The sequence below is a fragment of the Typopeltis vanoorti genome, chromosome 18 (assembly GCF_054136105.1).
Source record: "Typopeltis vanoorti isolate ZY-2024b chromosome 18, IOZ_Tvanoo_1.0, whole genome shotgun sequence".
In the NCBI taxonomy this organism is placed as follows: Eukaryota; Metazoa; Arthropoda; class Arachnida; order Uropygi; family Thelyphonidae; genus Typopeltis; species Typopeltis vanoorti.
Window position 1 is genome coordinate 97,373,044 of NC_143566.1, and position 18,636 is coordinate 97,391,679.

An 18,636-nucleotide genomic window follows, 5' to 3' on the forward strand; every position below is an offset into this window, starting at 1 on the left:
GACTTGTACTGGATTTATTTAGGAGTATAACAAAGTCTGCATAAAGTAAAGAGCTAAGATCAACATCACCAATTTGATATTGGGTTTAATACCATTTTCCTTCATGTAGATAATGAATAACAGTGGAGATAATGTGCACCCTTACTGCACACCTGATTTATTGTCAAACCATCTACTTCTATAAGTCCTTCAATTCTAACAGCTGACTTGCAGCTGAAAAAGAGACGATATATTTCTATAGACTATATAGCATTTTGAAGATCTTGCCTCTTGGCACTTTGTCATATGCCTTTCCCAGATTTATCAAACAATACAGATCTTTGTTATATTCCCAAGATTTTTGAATTATTTCTCTTCAAGTGAAAATCTATATCCTGACAACCTTTATTTGGTTGTCAGGATATAGAATTCAACTAGTTCTTCACCAAGCTTCTGTTCCACAATTTTTCTTAGCCATTTCTCAGGTAGGGGTGCTTAAGGGTCAAAACTGTATAACTGAGAGGAGACCTCCACATAGTCTTTAACGAAATGCGGAGAACCAACCAGGGCTTCTGACCTAATGTCCAATCCTCACCTTCTCGTGGTGCACCCTGTTGGGTATCTACTTGGATACTGAAAGAACGAGGATGGGCTGGCAATTTGGGATTTAGCCGACCAAATTGTATTCTTATTGGTTAAACCAAAATAAAAAATGATGGTACAACACGACAGAATTTCATGCCGGCTGAGGCGTCGCCCGGTTAAACAAGGCCCCCGTTATTTTTGTCAGGGAACTAGGGTGAACAGCGAAAAGTCAGCTACTGGAACGAATCTGAAAACAAACCCCAACTCAACATCACCAGAGTTAAAGATCGGTACTATCAACGTAAGAAGCCTGATGGCAAAGAAATGGAGCTTGCTGAGGAATTAGATAAGTAGCAGATCCACATAATAGGGGTAACTGACACAAAAAAGACAAAAACTGGTGAGATCTTTCTGAGCAATAAATAAAGAATGTTATATTCGGCAATGACAATCAAGGAAAAGAAGGAGTAGCCATAGTATTCAATACAAAATATGAGTGTAATCTTCTCAAATGGCAGGCAGTCTCATGAGAATGGGGAACTGGACAATGAGACTTATTTGTGCCTATGGTCCTACAGAAGGCTCTATTAAGGTAGAAGTGGAGGAATTTTTTTATGCTTCAGAAAAGCAACTGACACAATGAAAAAAGGAAACGTTGGTCCTTCTTGGAGATCTGAATAGCAGAGTAGGAAATGATTGTCAGACATACAAAAATATTTTGGGGAAAATTTGGAGAAAAGAGCAAAGCTAATAATAATAGCAAATACCTGTTGGATTTCTGCTCAGGACATGCACTGGTTATTACTCTAACACCATGTTCCAACATAAAAATGTGCACAAATTCACATGGAGAGAAGAGGCAAAGAATAAGAAAAGTCTCATTGACTATGTTAATGTTGATAGTGATGTTTTCTCCCTGGTGCAGAACACCAGAGTGTACAGAGGATTTGAAATTGGATGCAAACACCATTTAGTCTTGAGCAGGATAAAATTGAATTTCGTATTGAAAAGAATAACATGTAAGAAAGTTTTAAAGCGATTAAAAGTTGAGCAGCTCTCAGATGTGAACTGTAGACTAAATTACACAAATATTATTGAAGAAAAAAATGAAAGAGTTTGAGAACAGGAATCAAACCTTGGAGATTCAGTGGCAAACTCTGAAGAAAACATTGATTGATTCTGCCAGAGAGGCATGTGGTGAGGTTGTCTGTAAGGATAAAAAAATCAAAACTCCCTGGTGGACACAGGAAGTTAAAGAGGCAGTGAAGGAAAAGAAGAAAGCATATCAAAAGTTCCTGTCAAATAAGTCAGCTTGTGCTCTTAGAGAATATAGAGACAAATGCAAGAATGCTAAACACTGTGTAAAACTAGCTAAACAAAAGTCATGGGAGGACTTTGGCAAGAATATAGAAAATAAATATCAAGAAGCTGGCAAAATATTCTGGAGGTTGTTGAAGAAGCTTAAGAATAGAGGAAAGAGTGCTGTAAAAGGAATTAGAGATGATAAAGGTGACATGAAAACGGGAGAAAAAGATATCCTTGAAGTATGGAGTAATTACTTTGAAAAACTGCTAAATGAAACAAGCAGTGATGACAGCACAGTGATAAAAAAACATTGACCAGGCAGGCAGTCAGGAATATATATCCATACTTGAAGTAGAAAAAGCCATCAAAGGCTTGAAATGTGGAAAGGCAGCAGGAGTAGATGATATTCGACCAGAAATGCTGAAGTATGGTGGTATAAGAGTCTTACAGTGGCTGCACCACATAGTTCAGAAAGCCTGGACAGAGGGACGAATTCCCGATGATTGGAGTAGAGCTCTAATAGTACCCATATATAAAAAGGGAAATAAAACTGCATGTGAGAATTACAGAGGTATTTCCCTACTGAGTGTTCCTGCCAAGATCTATGCCAGTATACTTGAGAAACGGTTGAGAAGAATTGTGGAAGAAAAGCTTGGTGAAGAACAAGCTGGATTCAGGCCAAATAGAGGCTGTCAGGATCAGATCTTCACTTTACGACAAATAGTCGAGAAAGCATGGGAATATAACAAAGATCTGTATTTAAGTTTTGTCGATTTGGAAAAGGAATATGACAAGGTGCCAAGAGAGAAGCTATTCAATACGCTGTGTTAAATTGTGAATGAAACTACGTTGTGTAATTTATTTTTTTCATTCACATTTAACGTTGCTTATTATGTATTAATCATGATTTGTATAAAAATTATTTATTATTCCTTAATTTAGGATTACTATTTAAATATTTATTCTAAACTTAACCTACTATTAATTTATTAAGCAATAATATGTGCAGAATTTATAATAACTAAAATATATAAGATGTAATGAAAAGTATTATAATAATTAATTTTATATGTAATGAAAAAGCTGATTAAGTAGCTAAAATATTCTGTTTATTCTTATTTGTGAAAATTTAACGTTATGTAATCACTCATGTAGTAGTAGAGCATTGTATTACATTAGCGAAATGTTTGCGTTCATTTGTTGTCATGGAGACGCATGAAATAAACAAGCACGAGTCGAAGAGAGCGTGACCTTCGGACTGAAAGGAGAAGAAAAATAATAGAAGAATTTTAATTAGAGAGAAGGGAGGAAGATTTTGCGGAGCGGAAAGGAAGGTAGGATACAAGCAAAGGAAGTGGAAGAAAATTATAAGTTCTCTAGGGCAGAAATTCATGAGAATAGTGTTTAGAAGTGAGCCAAAATATAGTGAACCATATACTTAGTTGCAAGTGAAGTCAGCTGTGTTGTAAAGGAAAATTAATGCCGTAACCGGATAAATAAAGAATTGGACATTCAATGAAAATCGTTGGAGAATTTGGAAGTTCAAAGTCCGGAATAAGATTGCATGGAATATTATCTACCTTGATTAGTGCTTCCTGTGAATATTAAACATTAAGTACAGCTGATAGATATGCGGAGACTGATTAAATAAGAAGTTTCGTTTTATTAACTTGAGTTAAGAAAGCTTGTGATTTTGAAGCTGTGAATTGTATGTGAAAGTTTAGAACATTGAATGGGCATGAGTGACTTAGCAAGATGTATTAAGTTAATTGTATTGTTTCATTTTAAAGCAGAACTCTTGTATTTGTTATATATATCATATATTAAATGTTTTATTTTGTTAATCTAAATATTGTGTTTGCCTGAATTCCTTTTTATTGCACCATTCATAAATATTCGAATCTTGCAGGAACCCCAAGTGGAATAGTAAATAATTCGGCCTAAATAAATGAGGAGACTGCTAACTTAATTAAGAATTGATCCTACTATTTTATATAGACTAATCTAAAAATAGGGTGGCGCAGTATAATTATAAATTTCCCTACTTTTGGATCGGTGATCAATTTGCAATTAGTTGTTATATTGATAAGAGTGACTTGAACCAAGATGGCGGATTTAGAACATAACATGAAAATAGAACGTCACGACAGCTGCAGTTATATGGTGTCAATGGGGCATTATATCAAGCAATACTTAGTCTTTATTTGAGTTGTAAGTCAGCAGTTAGAATTGAAGGAAGTACAGGAAGATGGGTTAATGTTAAATCTGGTGTGAGACAAGGATGTACATTATCCCCTCTGTTATTCATTATCTATATGGATCACATTATGAAGGAACGTGGTATTAAACATGATATCAAAATTGGAGATGTTAATGTCAGCGCTTTGCTTTATGCAGACGATGTTATACTTGTACAAGTCTGCAAGATTCTCTGACTAAATTGAATAGCTGTTGTAATAGATATGGTATGAAGGTCAGCAATAAAAAGACAAAGACAATGAAAATAGGCAGAATCATTGAAAATGTCAACTATGTTGTGAATGGAGAACCTGTGGAACAAGTAAAACATTTCAGCTATTTAGACACGATTTTTACTGAAGATGGTAAATTAAATATAGAAATAGACAACAGAATCAGCAAAGCTGGTATGGTCGGAACACTAAATTAGCTGTATACAAGACAGTATTCAAACCAGTTTTAACTTATGGATCTGAGAGCTGGGTCAGAAGTAAAACACTTGACCAAAGACTAGAGACCACAGATATGAGAGTCCTGAGAAAGATTATAGGCGTGAACAGATGGCATCAATGGCAATATCATATTAAAAACGAGGATATTAGGAAAGAACTTGACATTGTCAGCATCCAGGAATGTGTTAGCAGACCTAATCTCAGGTGGTATGGTCACTTAAACGGAATGGGCGAGGAAAGATTAGCAAAACAAGTGTTCTCTGTCAGGTTGGCAGCAAAACGACCCAGAGGAAGACCAAGATATAGATGGATTGATACGGTACAAAGTGCTTTAGACGATAGAAATCTGAGATCTGATAATGTTGGAGTCTTGACAAGTAACAGACTGATTTGGAGGAAAATTGTAGATAGGAAATTAATAATGATGTAATTTTTTTTTCATGTAGTACTATCATATCCTGTACACCCCTTGAGGGTACATGGCAGGAATTTGATGATGATTTTTCAAGTATACTCACATACTAGAGCACTTAGTAGGGAAATTCCTCTGCAATTCTCACATTTACTTTTATTTCCCTTTTTATAGATGGAGACTATGAGAGCTCTGCTCAATCATCCAACTTTCTTACCAGGCCTTCTGAATCATGCAGAGCAGCCACTGTAAAACATATGTCCATTTTTTTAACATTTCTGGGCAAATGTCATCTACTCCAACTGCTTTACTACATATCAGATTTTTGATATCCTTTTCTATTTCAAGTATGGCTATGTATTCATGAATGCATTTCTGTTGAGTGTTTTTTACCACCATGCTGACCCTGCTTGTTTAGCAATCTTTCAAAGTAATTACTCTGGACATCTAGAATATCTGTCTTTAGTTTTCCTGTTACCTTTATCAGGAAAACTAAAGATAGATATTCTAGATGTCTTTAGTTTTCCTGTTACCTTTATCATCCCCCGATTCCTTTTACAGTATCTTTCTTCCATTTCTGAACCTTTTCAATGTCCCTTAGAAGAAATTTGATTGGTCCACAAAAATAGCCAGCGGCAGTCCTCTGCACTTATCGATTGGCCTTTCCTACTTGTCAGGGAATTATGGCAATTGCTAATGCTGTGCATGTGTCAGATAGAGACAAAGCTGTGGGGGGTAAGACGCTCGTACATGTATTAGTAGTTAGTCAGTATGCTTTTAGATCTCGTTGGGTGCATATTGCTGTTTCGCTGCATTATTTTTGTTAAACACATATTTTCGTAGATTTAATAATTCACTTAATTCTTTAGTTAGTCATCTTAATAACAGGCAGCTTGCTGCAATTTGACGTAAAGAATGTACATTTATAGAAAATATCCGAATAAAACTTATAAATTTTTAGGCTATATTATAAAACGAGTAAAAAGAATCAAGGAACTTTATTAAATTTTTTAAACGTGAAGAATTCAAGCTATTCGAGTCAGGAAGAAGCAAGCATTGACCATGAAAGCAAAATTATTCCTGAATCTCCACCAGCTAAAAAGAAAAAAAAATCTAGTTCTATAAGACATTATAATGATAATTATCTTAAATACAGTTTTATTCTTTCAACTGAATCTATCGAAAAAGATCTGCGTCCAATGTATGTGATTTGTTGCAAAGTTAAATCTAATCATGCTATGAAACCATCCAAGCTTTTGCAGCATTTTTGGATAAAACATTCTGAATTGAAGAAAAACCTCCGGAACATTTTGAACGTAAGAAGCAAGAGTTTCAATTACAGAAGATATCATTTAAACAAAATTTTATATAAAATAAATCCTTATTAAAATCTTCATATCTAGTAGCACTCCGTATCGCTCAAACAAAAAAATCTTTTACTACTGGAAAAGATTTGATAAATCCCTTTTTTAACAGATGTGTGTTGAAATGTTCGGATAGACAGCTGCTGAAAAACTAAAATCAATTCCCCTTTCCAACGACATGCTAGGACATCAAATTGTAACATTATCTGAGAACTGAACATCAATTAATTGAAAAAAAAAACCAATGTTTTCAATACAAATTGACGAATCAGGAGATGTTTCAGAAAAGCCATTTTGCTTTGTTATGCTCGATACATAGATTATATTGCTGAGGACATAAAAGAGGAGTGTTTATGTTGTTTAGAATTAGCTTCGCATGCAACAAGTTCAGAAATTTAACTTGTTGCATGCATTGTGTTGGATGCATTTGTATCCATAATTTGGATTCGAAAAACTGTGTTGGTATATGTACTGATGGAGCAGCTAATATAATAGACAAACATTCAGGACTTACTAAACAAATTCAAGAAATAGCTTCATCAGATATTTTAGTTACGCATACATTGTGAGCATTTAGCAGCCAAAAATTTGTCACCTGATTTAAATAACATTCTTTCACAATGCACAAAAATTGTCAATTTCATTAAGAACAGAACAGTGATCTTAATTCACGACTGTTCACAATACTTTGCCCAGAAGTAGGTGCAGAACATGAGCACTTATTACTTCATGCTGAAGTAAGGTTGGTTATCCTGCAGTAGAGTACTAACCAGATTGTTTGAATTAAGGACAGAAGTAGAAACATTCTTGATTGAAAGAAAGTCTCCACTCTCAGCATATTTTTCAGACAGAGAGTGGATTGTGAAATTAGCTTATTTTAAGTGATATATTTTCATACGTCAATGACTTAAATTAAGTTTGCAGGGAAGTATGACAAATATGTTCCATTTATATAACAAAATTAGTGGATTCAGAAAGAAACTGAGATTTTGGCAAACAAAAGTCGAAGAAAAAAATTATGATATTTTTGTGTCTTATTTTGATTTTACAAACACACAAGATTTAGATATGAATAAGTTGGATACGATTATCTGCCATCACTTAAAATCATTATATGATGCATTCCAGAAATATTTCCCAAAAGACAGAGATATTTGAGAAATTATTTTTATTGTGCTCTATGTTTACCCTTCATAGAGCACAATAAAAATAATTTAACTAACAAAGAACAAGAATGACTTTTGGAATTAAGTTCAGATTTCATCATTAAGAGCAAATTTTGGAACCATGATTTTAGAGAAAGGAATAAGGAAGCAATGGCAGTGTTACTACCATTTGCAACAACTTATTTGTGAAAATCAGGATTCTAAGCGATGTCAACTATGAAAAGGAAGTTAAGAAAGTTAAGAAATCGTTTAACTGTAGGTCCACCTCTTTGCTTAGCTTTAACAAATTTGTAACCAAACATTGATGTAATTGTTGAAAGGGAGCAAGAACAAAGAAGACATTAGTATGTTTACTAATAAACATACAAAAATTAGTATGTTTATTTCTCCATTATTATGTACCTACTTTATAAGTTACAATGTATGACATGATGAATGTATTATATTCAAATAAAGCAATTTATGTTCTTACAATATGTTTTTTTTTTTGCACTTTTTATATTGCCGGGCCATGAAAAATTATCTGAGATTTAACTCATCCACAATAGACAAAAGGTTGAGAAACGCTGCCCTAGATTATTTTGCTGCCTTCCTGATATTTATTTTCTATGTTCTTACCAAAGTTTTCTGATGACTTTTGTTAAGTTATTTTTACAATAATACAAAATTATAATACAGGTATCCCTTGCTTAACGCGGCAAAATTAATTGCAGCAATCCCTTGATATACGCGGCAAAAGTTTTGATTAACGTGCCTTTATCCCTGTGGAGCTCGCAGCTGATCTGACAGATACATGGAAAATGTTTAATATAAATATTCTTACACAATTCAGTGTGTAGCGTGGAGGTGATGAGTAGCTGTGCATTCATATGTTACGACTGATATTCCACACTGTTTTTGCTGTCAGTTTGGTTTAATACATGTTATGAAAAGGTTTGTGATATTTGACAGTAAATTGTATCTGAGAGATACCGCAACCTCCAATGTCAGTATAGTATAGTTTTTTTATTCTTTGTTCAATAATTTCTAGATTGCAACTGAAAATAAATAAACCATCATGTATTACTGAAATAAAGAGCCAAAGGCTTATTTATCATACATGTCCTCTAGTAGATGTGCTTTACATTATGGACAATACTAAGGAAAGTGATCTGGAGCTTACTCCACCTTTACTATGAGTTGCCCATAAGGTTGCTTATGCTTGCATCCTGCGAAACTTTTAGTTTTGATATATTCAGCACGAAACGTAGTTTCTATATTCGGCTATTAAATAATGTTGGATTCAATATCCACTTAATTTGTACCATCATGTATTACATTTGCAGTGGTTTTTCTTTATGTTTTATTGCTTGTTTGCCAAGGTCTGGAGAGTCATTTTGCTTGTTATTGTAGAATTTATGCTGATAAGAAAAAAACAACAACTAAAACTGTTCAAATGACTCTTGATAACTTCTTTTGATAAAAAAATTGCAGTAAATAATGTAGGTACAAGTATTTATTAAACATTTACTTTGCATTCAATTTTTATCTTTCCTAAAAGAGTACCATAAAAAAAACGAATTATTAATACAGCAATCGATCATGGATGAATTGTAATTTTTATCATTGGTTATTAGATTTGATTAACATGATTAACGAGGGATACCTGTAGAATAGATTCCAGAATATGATATTCATAAACATAAAATCATTAGTAAAAGTAATGCTGTGACTAAAGCAAAATTAGAATTTTGCTTTATTCACAGCTTTCTATCCACTTTATTTGCATGACTGTTTACCCTTCAATAAATTTAATGCATTATGTATACTGTTTTCTTGAAATTTTAAGGTAAAGGAAGTTTCTACCTTCCTTTATGCTGTTGCCAGAATTTATCAGAAGAGCTAAGATCAAACATTTTTGTTCTTTTCCTAGGTTTTGCACCAACATGACCAGGTTTATCTGTTTCTTCAATAATTACTCTATTCAACTGCAGATCCTAAAAGTTAAATGTAAAATCATCAATGTAAATATAAAAGTAGATGCATATTTCATAATTACAAGTTATATTTTTAATGATCAACCAAATGAGTACCGTCATTTTATATATATATATATATTTTAAATTAACTGACTTAAACCCGAGAATTATAACACAATGACATTTATTTGAAAAAAACGCAACATGTTTCGTCAAAAATGACTTCTTCAGGCGATAAGAACATAGAAAGACAATAAAAGACACTTAAATTAACATTGACACACTCTAAAGCTATACAACTATAAAGCCATAATATTCGACTGTAAATTACAGTTATGAGCTTGAACTACAGTCCGAGTTAAAGTTCTATTGTTGTACACCTGTGCGTGTGTGGAATCACGCGATCTCCAGTATCTAATAGTAGAGTTGAAAGAGTCTGCCAAATTATAGCTAAGATTATTATTCAAATGAAAAGGGTCTAAGGTGATTTCCCTTGACTCTACAATGCGGCGCTCTATTTCATCATGGCTGATGTGTAGGTTTGAAGTCAATGTCCAATCTATTTCATGTTGGTGGCCTTCGTTGTTCGTGTTTATTGAAAGCAGGACATGGCCCGACAGAGCAGTAGCTCTAGTTCTCTTATAGGCAATGTCTCTCTGATGCTCTTCGAGACGTAGTAAGATAGATTTTTCTGTCTGTCCATAGTAAGGCTTTCCGCATTCACAAGTAACCTTGTATACACCTGGGAATTGTAGAAGGTTGTGAGGTTGTTTATAGTTGTTGAAGCGTGATCTTATTTTTGGCAGAGTCGAGAAGCACGTTTTTATGTTAAACTTCTTTAGAATTCTGCTCAGCTTTTTGGATAGTGTGCTGATATATGGCAAGACGATATGACCTTTGGAGTCGTCCTGTGTCTCTACGTTGTTACGTTGGTGGCGGGATAATTGGTTGTTAATACTTTTTAGAGAGTAGCCATTGTTTTTAAAGGTCCATTTAAGATGTTGTAGTTCCTTTTTTAGTTCTTCTTCATCTGACAGTACAGATCTTGCACGATTCGCTAGAGTTGATATAATACCCAACTTTTGCGTTGGATGGTGATGGGAGGACGCATGCAAATATCTGTCTGTGTGTGTTGGCTTTCTAAAAATAGAGACTTTAATTGATTCAGGCGTCTTGGTGAGTTTAACATCTAGGAAGCAGATGGAACTATTTTCTTCAATCTCCATAGTCAATTTTATATCTTGATGGCGGTTGTTTAAGTGGTCGAGGAACTTGTTAAGATTCTCAGTACCATGCTCCCATATGAGGAATATATCGTCCACATATCTAAGCCAAATTTTTGGTTTTAAAGTAAAAGAGGAGATCGCCTTTTCTTCAAAGTCTTCGAAAAAAATGTTGGCTAACACAGGAGAGAGAGGGCTTCCCATAGCTAATCCTTTGACCTGTTTGTATAGTTTACCTTCGAATTCAAAATAGCCAGAGTTTACACAGTGAGATAACAGAGAGAACATTTTATTTGAAATCTTGTTTTTTAAAATATGGAGAACGTCCTGTGTCGGAACGTTGGTAAAGAGTGCTACCACGTCAAAGCTCACCATGATATCAGAAGATTTTAGTTTTAGGTCCTTTATTTTAGAGACAAAATCTGTTGAGTTTTTAATATAAGAAGAAGATTTTCCCGCATAAGCTTTTAACGATGACGCCAAATATTTGGATAACCTGTATGTGGGTGAGTCAATGCTGTCTACTATAGGTCTCAGTGGATAGTTTTCTTTGTGTACCTTCGGGAGTCCATATAACCTTGGAATGAGGGGGGTGTAAAGTCTATAGTAGACAGCATTGACTCACCCACATACAGGTTATCCAAATATTTGGCGTCATCGTTAAAAGCTTATGCGGGAAAATCTTCTTCTTATATTAAAAACTCAACAGATTTTGTCTCTAAAATAAAGGACCTAAAACTAAAATCTTCTGATATCATGGTGAGCTTTGACGTGGTAGCACTCTTTACCAACGTTCCGACACAGGACGTTCTCCATATTTTAAAAAACAAGATTTCAAATAAAATGTTCTCTCTGTTATCTCACTGTGTAAACTCTGGCTATTTTGAATTCGAAGGTAAACTATACAAACAGGTCAAAGGATTAGCTATGGGAAGCCCTCTCTCTCCTGTGTTAGCCAACATTTTTTTCGAAGACTTTGAAGAAAAGGCGATCTCCTCTTTTACTTTAAAACCAAAAATTTGGCTTAGATATGTGGACGATATATTCCTCATATGGGAGCATGGTACTGAGAATCTTAACAAGTTCCTCGACCACTTAAACAACCGCCATCAAGATATAAAATTGACTATGGAGATTGAAGAAAATAGTTCCATCTGCTTCCTAGATGTTAAACTCACCAAGACGCCTGAATCAATTAAAGTCTCTATTTTTAGAAAGCCAACACACACAGACAGATATTTGCATGCGTCCTCCCATCACCATCCAGCGCAAAAGTTGGGTATTATATCAACTCTAGCGAATCGTGCAAGATCTGTACTGTCAGATGAAGAAGAACTAAAAAAGGAACTACAACATCTTAAATGGACCTTTAAAAACAATGGCTACTCTCTAAAAAGTATTAACAACCAATTATCCCGCCACCAACGTAACAACGTAGAGACACAGGACGACTCCAAAGGTCATATCGTCTTGCCATATATCAGCACACTATCCAAAAAGCTGAGCAGAATTCTAAAGAAGTTTAACATAAAAACGTGCTTCTCGACTCTGCCAAAAATAAGATCACGCTTCAACAACTATAAACAACCTCACAACCTTCTACAATTCCCAGGTGTATACAAGGTTACTTGTGAATGCGGAAAGCCTTACTATGGACAGACAGAAAAATCTATCTTACTACGTCTCGAAGAGCATCAGAGAGACATTGCCTATAAGAGAACTAGAGCTACTGCTCTGTCGGGCCATGTCCTGCTTTCAATAAACACGAACAACGAAGGCCACCAACATGAAATAGATTGGACATTGACTTCAAACCTACACATCAGCCATGATGAAATAGAGCGCCGCATTGTAGAGTCAAGGGAAATCACCTTAGACCCTTTTCATTTGAATAATAATCTTAGCTATAATTTGGCAGACTCTTTCAACTCTACTATTAGATACTGGAGATCGCGTGATTCCACACACGCACAGGTGTACAACAATAGAACTTTAACTCGGACTGTAGTTCAAGCTCATAACTGTAATTTACAGTCGAATATTATGGCTTTATAGTTGTATAGCTTTAGAGTGTGTCAATGTTAATTTAAGTGTCTTTTATTGTCTTTCTATGTTCTTATCGCCTGAAGAAGTCATTTTTGACGAAACATGTTGCGTTTTTTTCAAATAAATGTCATTGTGTTATAATTCTCGGGTTTAAGTCAGTTAATTTAAAAAATGAAAATATCCCAACCCCGAGTTAATAGTACGTTTCATATATATATATATATATATATATATATATTTTTTTTTTTTTTTTTTTTTAAAGTAGATTAAATGACTGGAAGCCAAGAGAGATAAAAATAGAAACACTATATTTTATTTAAATAAACCACATAACTAGTTTCGTCTTCATATAAGACTTCACCAGGTGCATTACATGAATAAGAGAGAAATGCAAACAAGCATTGTGAGAGAATAGCTATAAATTAAAAAGCCAGCATATTGACATTTGAAAGCATTCTGTGTAGCACTTCATTGTTGGGCACACTTATGCATTCAATCTTGTGAACATCAAAGTTGGATAGCAGTGCAGTGAGAATCAGAGTAATCACAGCTGAAGTTAGTGTTGAGATGTACTGGAATGAGGATGATTTCCTTAGATTCCACAATTCTTCTTTCTAAATCATCATAACATCTAAAGATATAATGCTAACTACTCGGCCTGGTTGGCCAAGTGGTTAGCATATCCATTCTCCAGCCAAAAGGCTGTAGGCTCGAATCCTGCCGTGGACATGAATGTATGTGATTGTCTGTGAAAATACTAGTGGAGGTAGTCGGTGGTAGATGATGAAGGTAATTGCAGTTGGTGGAGAAGGAAACTTGTAGAGTAGATGCCCTCCCTCGATGAGTCTTTGGAACTCCCTGGAGGTGTTACATAATAATAATAATATTCTTTGATTTGTTCCATATGACTGCGTGAGTGATAGAGTTTTCGTTGTTAGCATCAGCAGAAATGAGGACGTGATTAGACAGTGTGCTGGCTCCAGTTCTGCCAATGAATTTTTCAATCTGAACAAAATGGGGCATGTTGCAGTTGCACCAAAATATGGTAAATGCAAGGATACTAGGGTTGTTCGAAAAAAGTTTGGGAAAAAAATAAGTTAAACACATTTTTATTGGAAAAAATCACCTTTATTTCTCAACATAGTCTCCATCGAGGTCTACACATTTGGTCCAATGAGTTTCCAATTTTCTCATCCCATCTAAAAAGTAGGATTTGTCAAATTGTGCAAAATAGTCAATGACAGCTTTGATGATATCCTCGTTCGAAGAAAATTTCTTCCCACCGAGCCAAATTTTTAAGTTTGGGAACAAGAAGTCAACGGGGCCAAATCCAGAGAATACAGTGGATGTGGAACCAATTCGAACCCCAATTTGTGCAATTTTGCCATTGTGATAGCCAATGTGTGGGATGATGCATTGTCTGGATGAAAGAGCACTTTTTTTATGCACCAATTTTGGCTGTTTTTTTTCCTTCAGTTCTTCTTTTAAATGGTCCAATAATGACACATAATAGACTCCTGTTATTGTCTTACCCCTTTTTCCAAATAGTCTATCATGATAATTCCTTGGGAATCCCAAAAAACAGTGGTCATCACCTTCCCAGCTGACAAAATGGTCTTTGCTTTTTACGGTGCTCTTTCATCAGGCATTGTCCACTGTTTTGACTGCTGCTTGGACTCGGTGTGTAGTGGTGGATCCATTTTGCCTACAGTCACAAATCGACGCAAAAAATCCTGCAAATTGTGATTAAACATAATCAAACACTGCGTCGAAATGTCTCTTCGCATGTGTTTTTGATCGACAGTCAACAATCGTGCCACCCATCGTGCATACAGATTTTTCTTGTGCAACGTTCTGTGCAGGATATTATATGCCCATTCATTTCAGATGCCTACAATCTCAGCAATCTCATGCACTTTCACTCAGCGGTCTTCCATAACAATATCATGGATTTTGTCAATCATTTTCTTTGTAGTGCCCTCAGTCAGGCATCCAGAGCACGCTTCATCTTCGATGGACTTACGACCACATTTAAACTCGTTTATCCAAAAATAAATAGTCTTTAATGCTGGTGCAGAGTCCCCTTAAACTGCATCTAACTTGGCTTTGATCTGTGCGGCCATCCACCTTCTTCAAATAAAAGTGTTATCACTGCACAAAACTCATTTTTATCTATTTTTATGAAAAATGTGAACCCGGTCATTTTAAATGCTTGCCAAAAGAACTATGCGTCACATGTGGCTAAAATTTTGGCATGGGTCATGAAAAAGATGATATGTGCAGACACTGGTATGAATGAACGAATTGTGTCGCCATCTATTGGAAATTTATCAAACTTTTCAAACAACCCTCGTATTTTAAGTTTTTGTTTAGGCATACTGAGTAAGGAATGGAGCTTGGTCAAAGGAGTGAAAGAAGTCTGGATTTTAAATTTTTTAAGAACTTTGGCTAACTTGGGAGTAACGGAGCTGATATGTACAGATATATAGCCTTTTACATCATTTCTATCTTCAATATGGCAAGGAGGTGGATTAAAATATTTGATTAAATACTAACTGACTGTTTAGAATAACCATTTTTTTAAAAGGTTGTAAAAAGAAACTGTAGTTCTTTAGTTCTTTGTTGATATCCTCTTCTTCACAGAGGAGGAAATGAGCATGTCTGTCTAGCATAGAAATAATGCCAAGTTTTTGAAACGGATAATGATGGGAATGTGCATGAAGATATCTATTGGAGTATTTTCCTTCTGAATTTTTGGCAAGGCATATAATTGTGGGATCAAAGGATGAAGTGAACAAAGAGACAATTGGAAATTTCTCAAACCATTCTCAAGATCGCGAGTGAGCTTTCTATAAATGGAGATTTTCAATTTTTTTCAGATATACATGAGTGAGTTTAACATTCAGGAATGGGAGAGAGAGCCATCAATCTCTAATTCTGAAGTAAATTGAATTTTTGGGTGTTCACCTGTTGAGATGGTTTAGGAACTCCTTTAAGGAATCAGGTCCATAATTCCAGAATTAAGAAAATATCATCTATATATCTCTTCCATAACCTGGTCTTTAATGGGAATGAAGAGTTAGCTTTTTTCTCAAATGTTTCTAATATAAATTTGCTAGTATGGGAGATAAAGGATTGCTCATGGCTAAGCCAAAGTTCTGTTTGTAAATAATATCTTTAAAGAAGAAATAACCAGAATTAATGCATTAGGTAATATAGAGATAACATTTTTTTGATAATTAGTTTTTAAAAAAAATTAGAACTTCCTCTGTAGGCACATTCGTAAAGAGGTAAATGACATCAAAACTAGCCATAATTTTATCTTTTTGAACATGTAAGTCTTTGACACTCGAAACAAAATCTTCAGAATTCTTGAGGATAGAGGAGGTTGAGTCAGATAAGCATTTTAGTTTTGGCCAAATATTTTGAGGGCTTATCTGTAGGAGAATCAATGTCTTCTACAATGGGTCTAAGTGGAGTATTTTCCTTGTGAATTTCTGGCAAGGCATATAATTGTGGGATCAAAGGATGAAGTGAACAAAGAGACAATCGTAAATTTCTCAAAAATTCTGTAGTGGTTCTCAGAAGGTTGTTGGTACAGTTATGGAATTCACTAGTTGGATCTCTGTCAAGAATAGAGTAAATATCTCTTTGTAATAATTGCAGCATTTTGACATTATATTCCTCAGTATCTAGGATGATGGTTGAGTTACCTTTATCTGTAGAAAGAATTATTATCTCTTTATTTTTCTGTAGTTTTTTTTTCTTTTTCTGCTTGATGTTCTTCAAAAGAGATATTATCTGTAGGAGGTTTTGTATTATCAATTGTGAGAATAGATTCCATACAAAGTAAATTAGCTTCTTGAGGAGGAAGGCAAGAAGGTAGCCTTTTCAATTTTTGTAAGTAACAGTTCCTTTGGAATAGTTTTTGGGGAAAATTAACAAAATTAAAGACTTTATTAAGAATATTCTTTTCAGCATTAGAAAGATGGTAACCAGATTTGTTAACAATAATCTTATCAGGAGAAAGTTGAAACTTGGATTTAAATGAATTTTCTTTTTCTAGCTTTAGAGCTTTGAATTTTTTAATTAATTAAACTTTGTTGGTATTCTGAATCTTGGGAGCTTTTAAATCAATCATATCTTTAATACGTTGTCAAGTATCGATGTCTAAAGTTTGTTAAAGAAGCTTTAAGGGAAAAAATGTGCTAAGGTATGTTTTTGTATCAAATATTCTTTCATTAAGAAGTTCTTTTTTTTTTATGTGCTGTATGGTATATTCTTTTGGCTCATTCTGTTTTAACTTTCCCTTTTAAGGAAACGAATCTCGGAAAGAGATCATGCAATTTACAATGCTGGAGAAAGACAAACCTGTTGATGTTTAGGTCAATTCTCTGCAAAGTCTTCTGTAAGTCTCTTATGCTTTTGTATGTTTCCTCATAAAGGCTAGAAATGATTATAATGGATTTACTCGACTAAGAGACACATTTGAAGTAGATTAAATGACTGGAAGCTAAGAGATAAAAACAGACCACTATATTTTATTTAAATAAACCGCACAGCTGCGCTGCTATTCAACTTTACCATTTTCAAGATCATGGATGCATGCATGCACCCAACAATGAAGTGGTATACGGAACACTTTCAAATGTCAATATGTTGGCATTTTAATTTACAGTTATTCTCTTGCAATGTTTGTTTATTTCTCTCTTATTCATGTAATGCTTGATGAAGTCTTCTAAGAAGACAAAATTAGTTGTGCAGTTTATTTAAACAGAATAGTGTTTTTATTTTTATCTCTCAGTTTCCAGTCATTTAATCTATTTCATATATATATATATTAAAGCAGTTCGAAAACAACAACCAAACCTTGGAGTCTTAGTGGCAAACTCTGAAGAAGGCATTGATTAATTTGGATAGGGAAGTAGGTAGTGAAGTTGTCAGTAAGGATTGAAAAATAAGAACCCCATGGCAGACACAAGAAATTAAAGAAGCCGTTCTAGAAAAGAAGAAAGCATGCCAAAAATTCCTAGAAAATAAGTCGGCAGATGCCCTAAAAGAATACAAAGAAAAATGTAAGAGAGCTAAGCCACGTGTAAAAGTAGCTAAACAAGAACAATAGGAAGACTGGTAAGAATACAGAAAATAAACATCAGGAAGGTGGAAAAATGTTCTGGAAGCTATTGAAAAAAAGCTCAGAAAATGAAAGAAAGAGTACTGCAAAAGGAATCAAAGATTGACAAGAAAACTGAAGATAAGGATATCTTAGATGTTTGGAGTAATTATTTTGAAAGACTTAAACCAAACAAGCAGTGATAGAACCATACTAGAACATTTTCAAGATGCAAAGCAGAGTACAGATCAATAACTGGGGTATGAAAAAAAAAAAAAAAAAGCCATCAAAAGCTTGAAATGCAGAAAGGTAAAGTAGAATAATCAACTAGAAGTGCTTAAGTATGGAGGTATAAAACAGACAAGTAAGTCAAGTTTGCGCCTGCAAGTATTGCAAGTCTGGGTGACCCATTACTTGTCTGTTTGCTTACTTGGGAAATGGAGTAAAACCAGCTTTAAAATAGCTTGGTATCTTTAACATTTATTATATACCCAAGGTAAAAATACTTTCTACATCTATCTCTCATCCTGAGATTTTTATTTAATAAGGTCAAAACACCTTATGGTAACTTGTTCTGGTAAAATATTTATAAGCTCTGTATTACTAAAATCTTGGTATTTCTAGCCTGGCTACCACTGATGAGACCTCAATAAAGGTCGAAACCGGTCTGGGTAGTGGCCCCTTGCCTTTAATACATAGCATCATACATCTCCTCCAGGAGATGTGCTTTGCATTAAGGGTAAATATTAAGAATAGTGATCCCTTTACCACGAGTTGCCTTGACTTGCACTACGT

General features: G+C 34.5%; 1 protein-coding gene across 1 annotated transcript in view; it reads right to left on the reverse strand.

Moving 5' to 3' along the window:
- The window catches only part of Slh (sec1 family domain containing Slh), a 349,840-nt gene that overhangs the window by 173,251 nt on the left and 157,953 nt on the right, over positions 1 to 18,636 (reverse strand). The window contains exon 11 of the mRNA XM_090408533.1: positions 9,347 to 9,477. Within this exon, the coding sequence (XP_090264659.1) occupies positions 9,347 to 9,477 (131 nt within the window). The remainder of the gene's footprint in view (positions 1 to 9,346; positions 9,478 to 18,636) is intronic.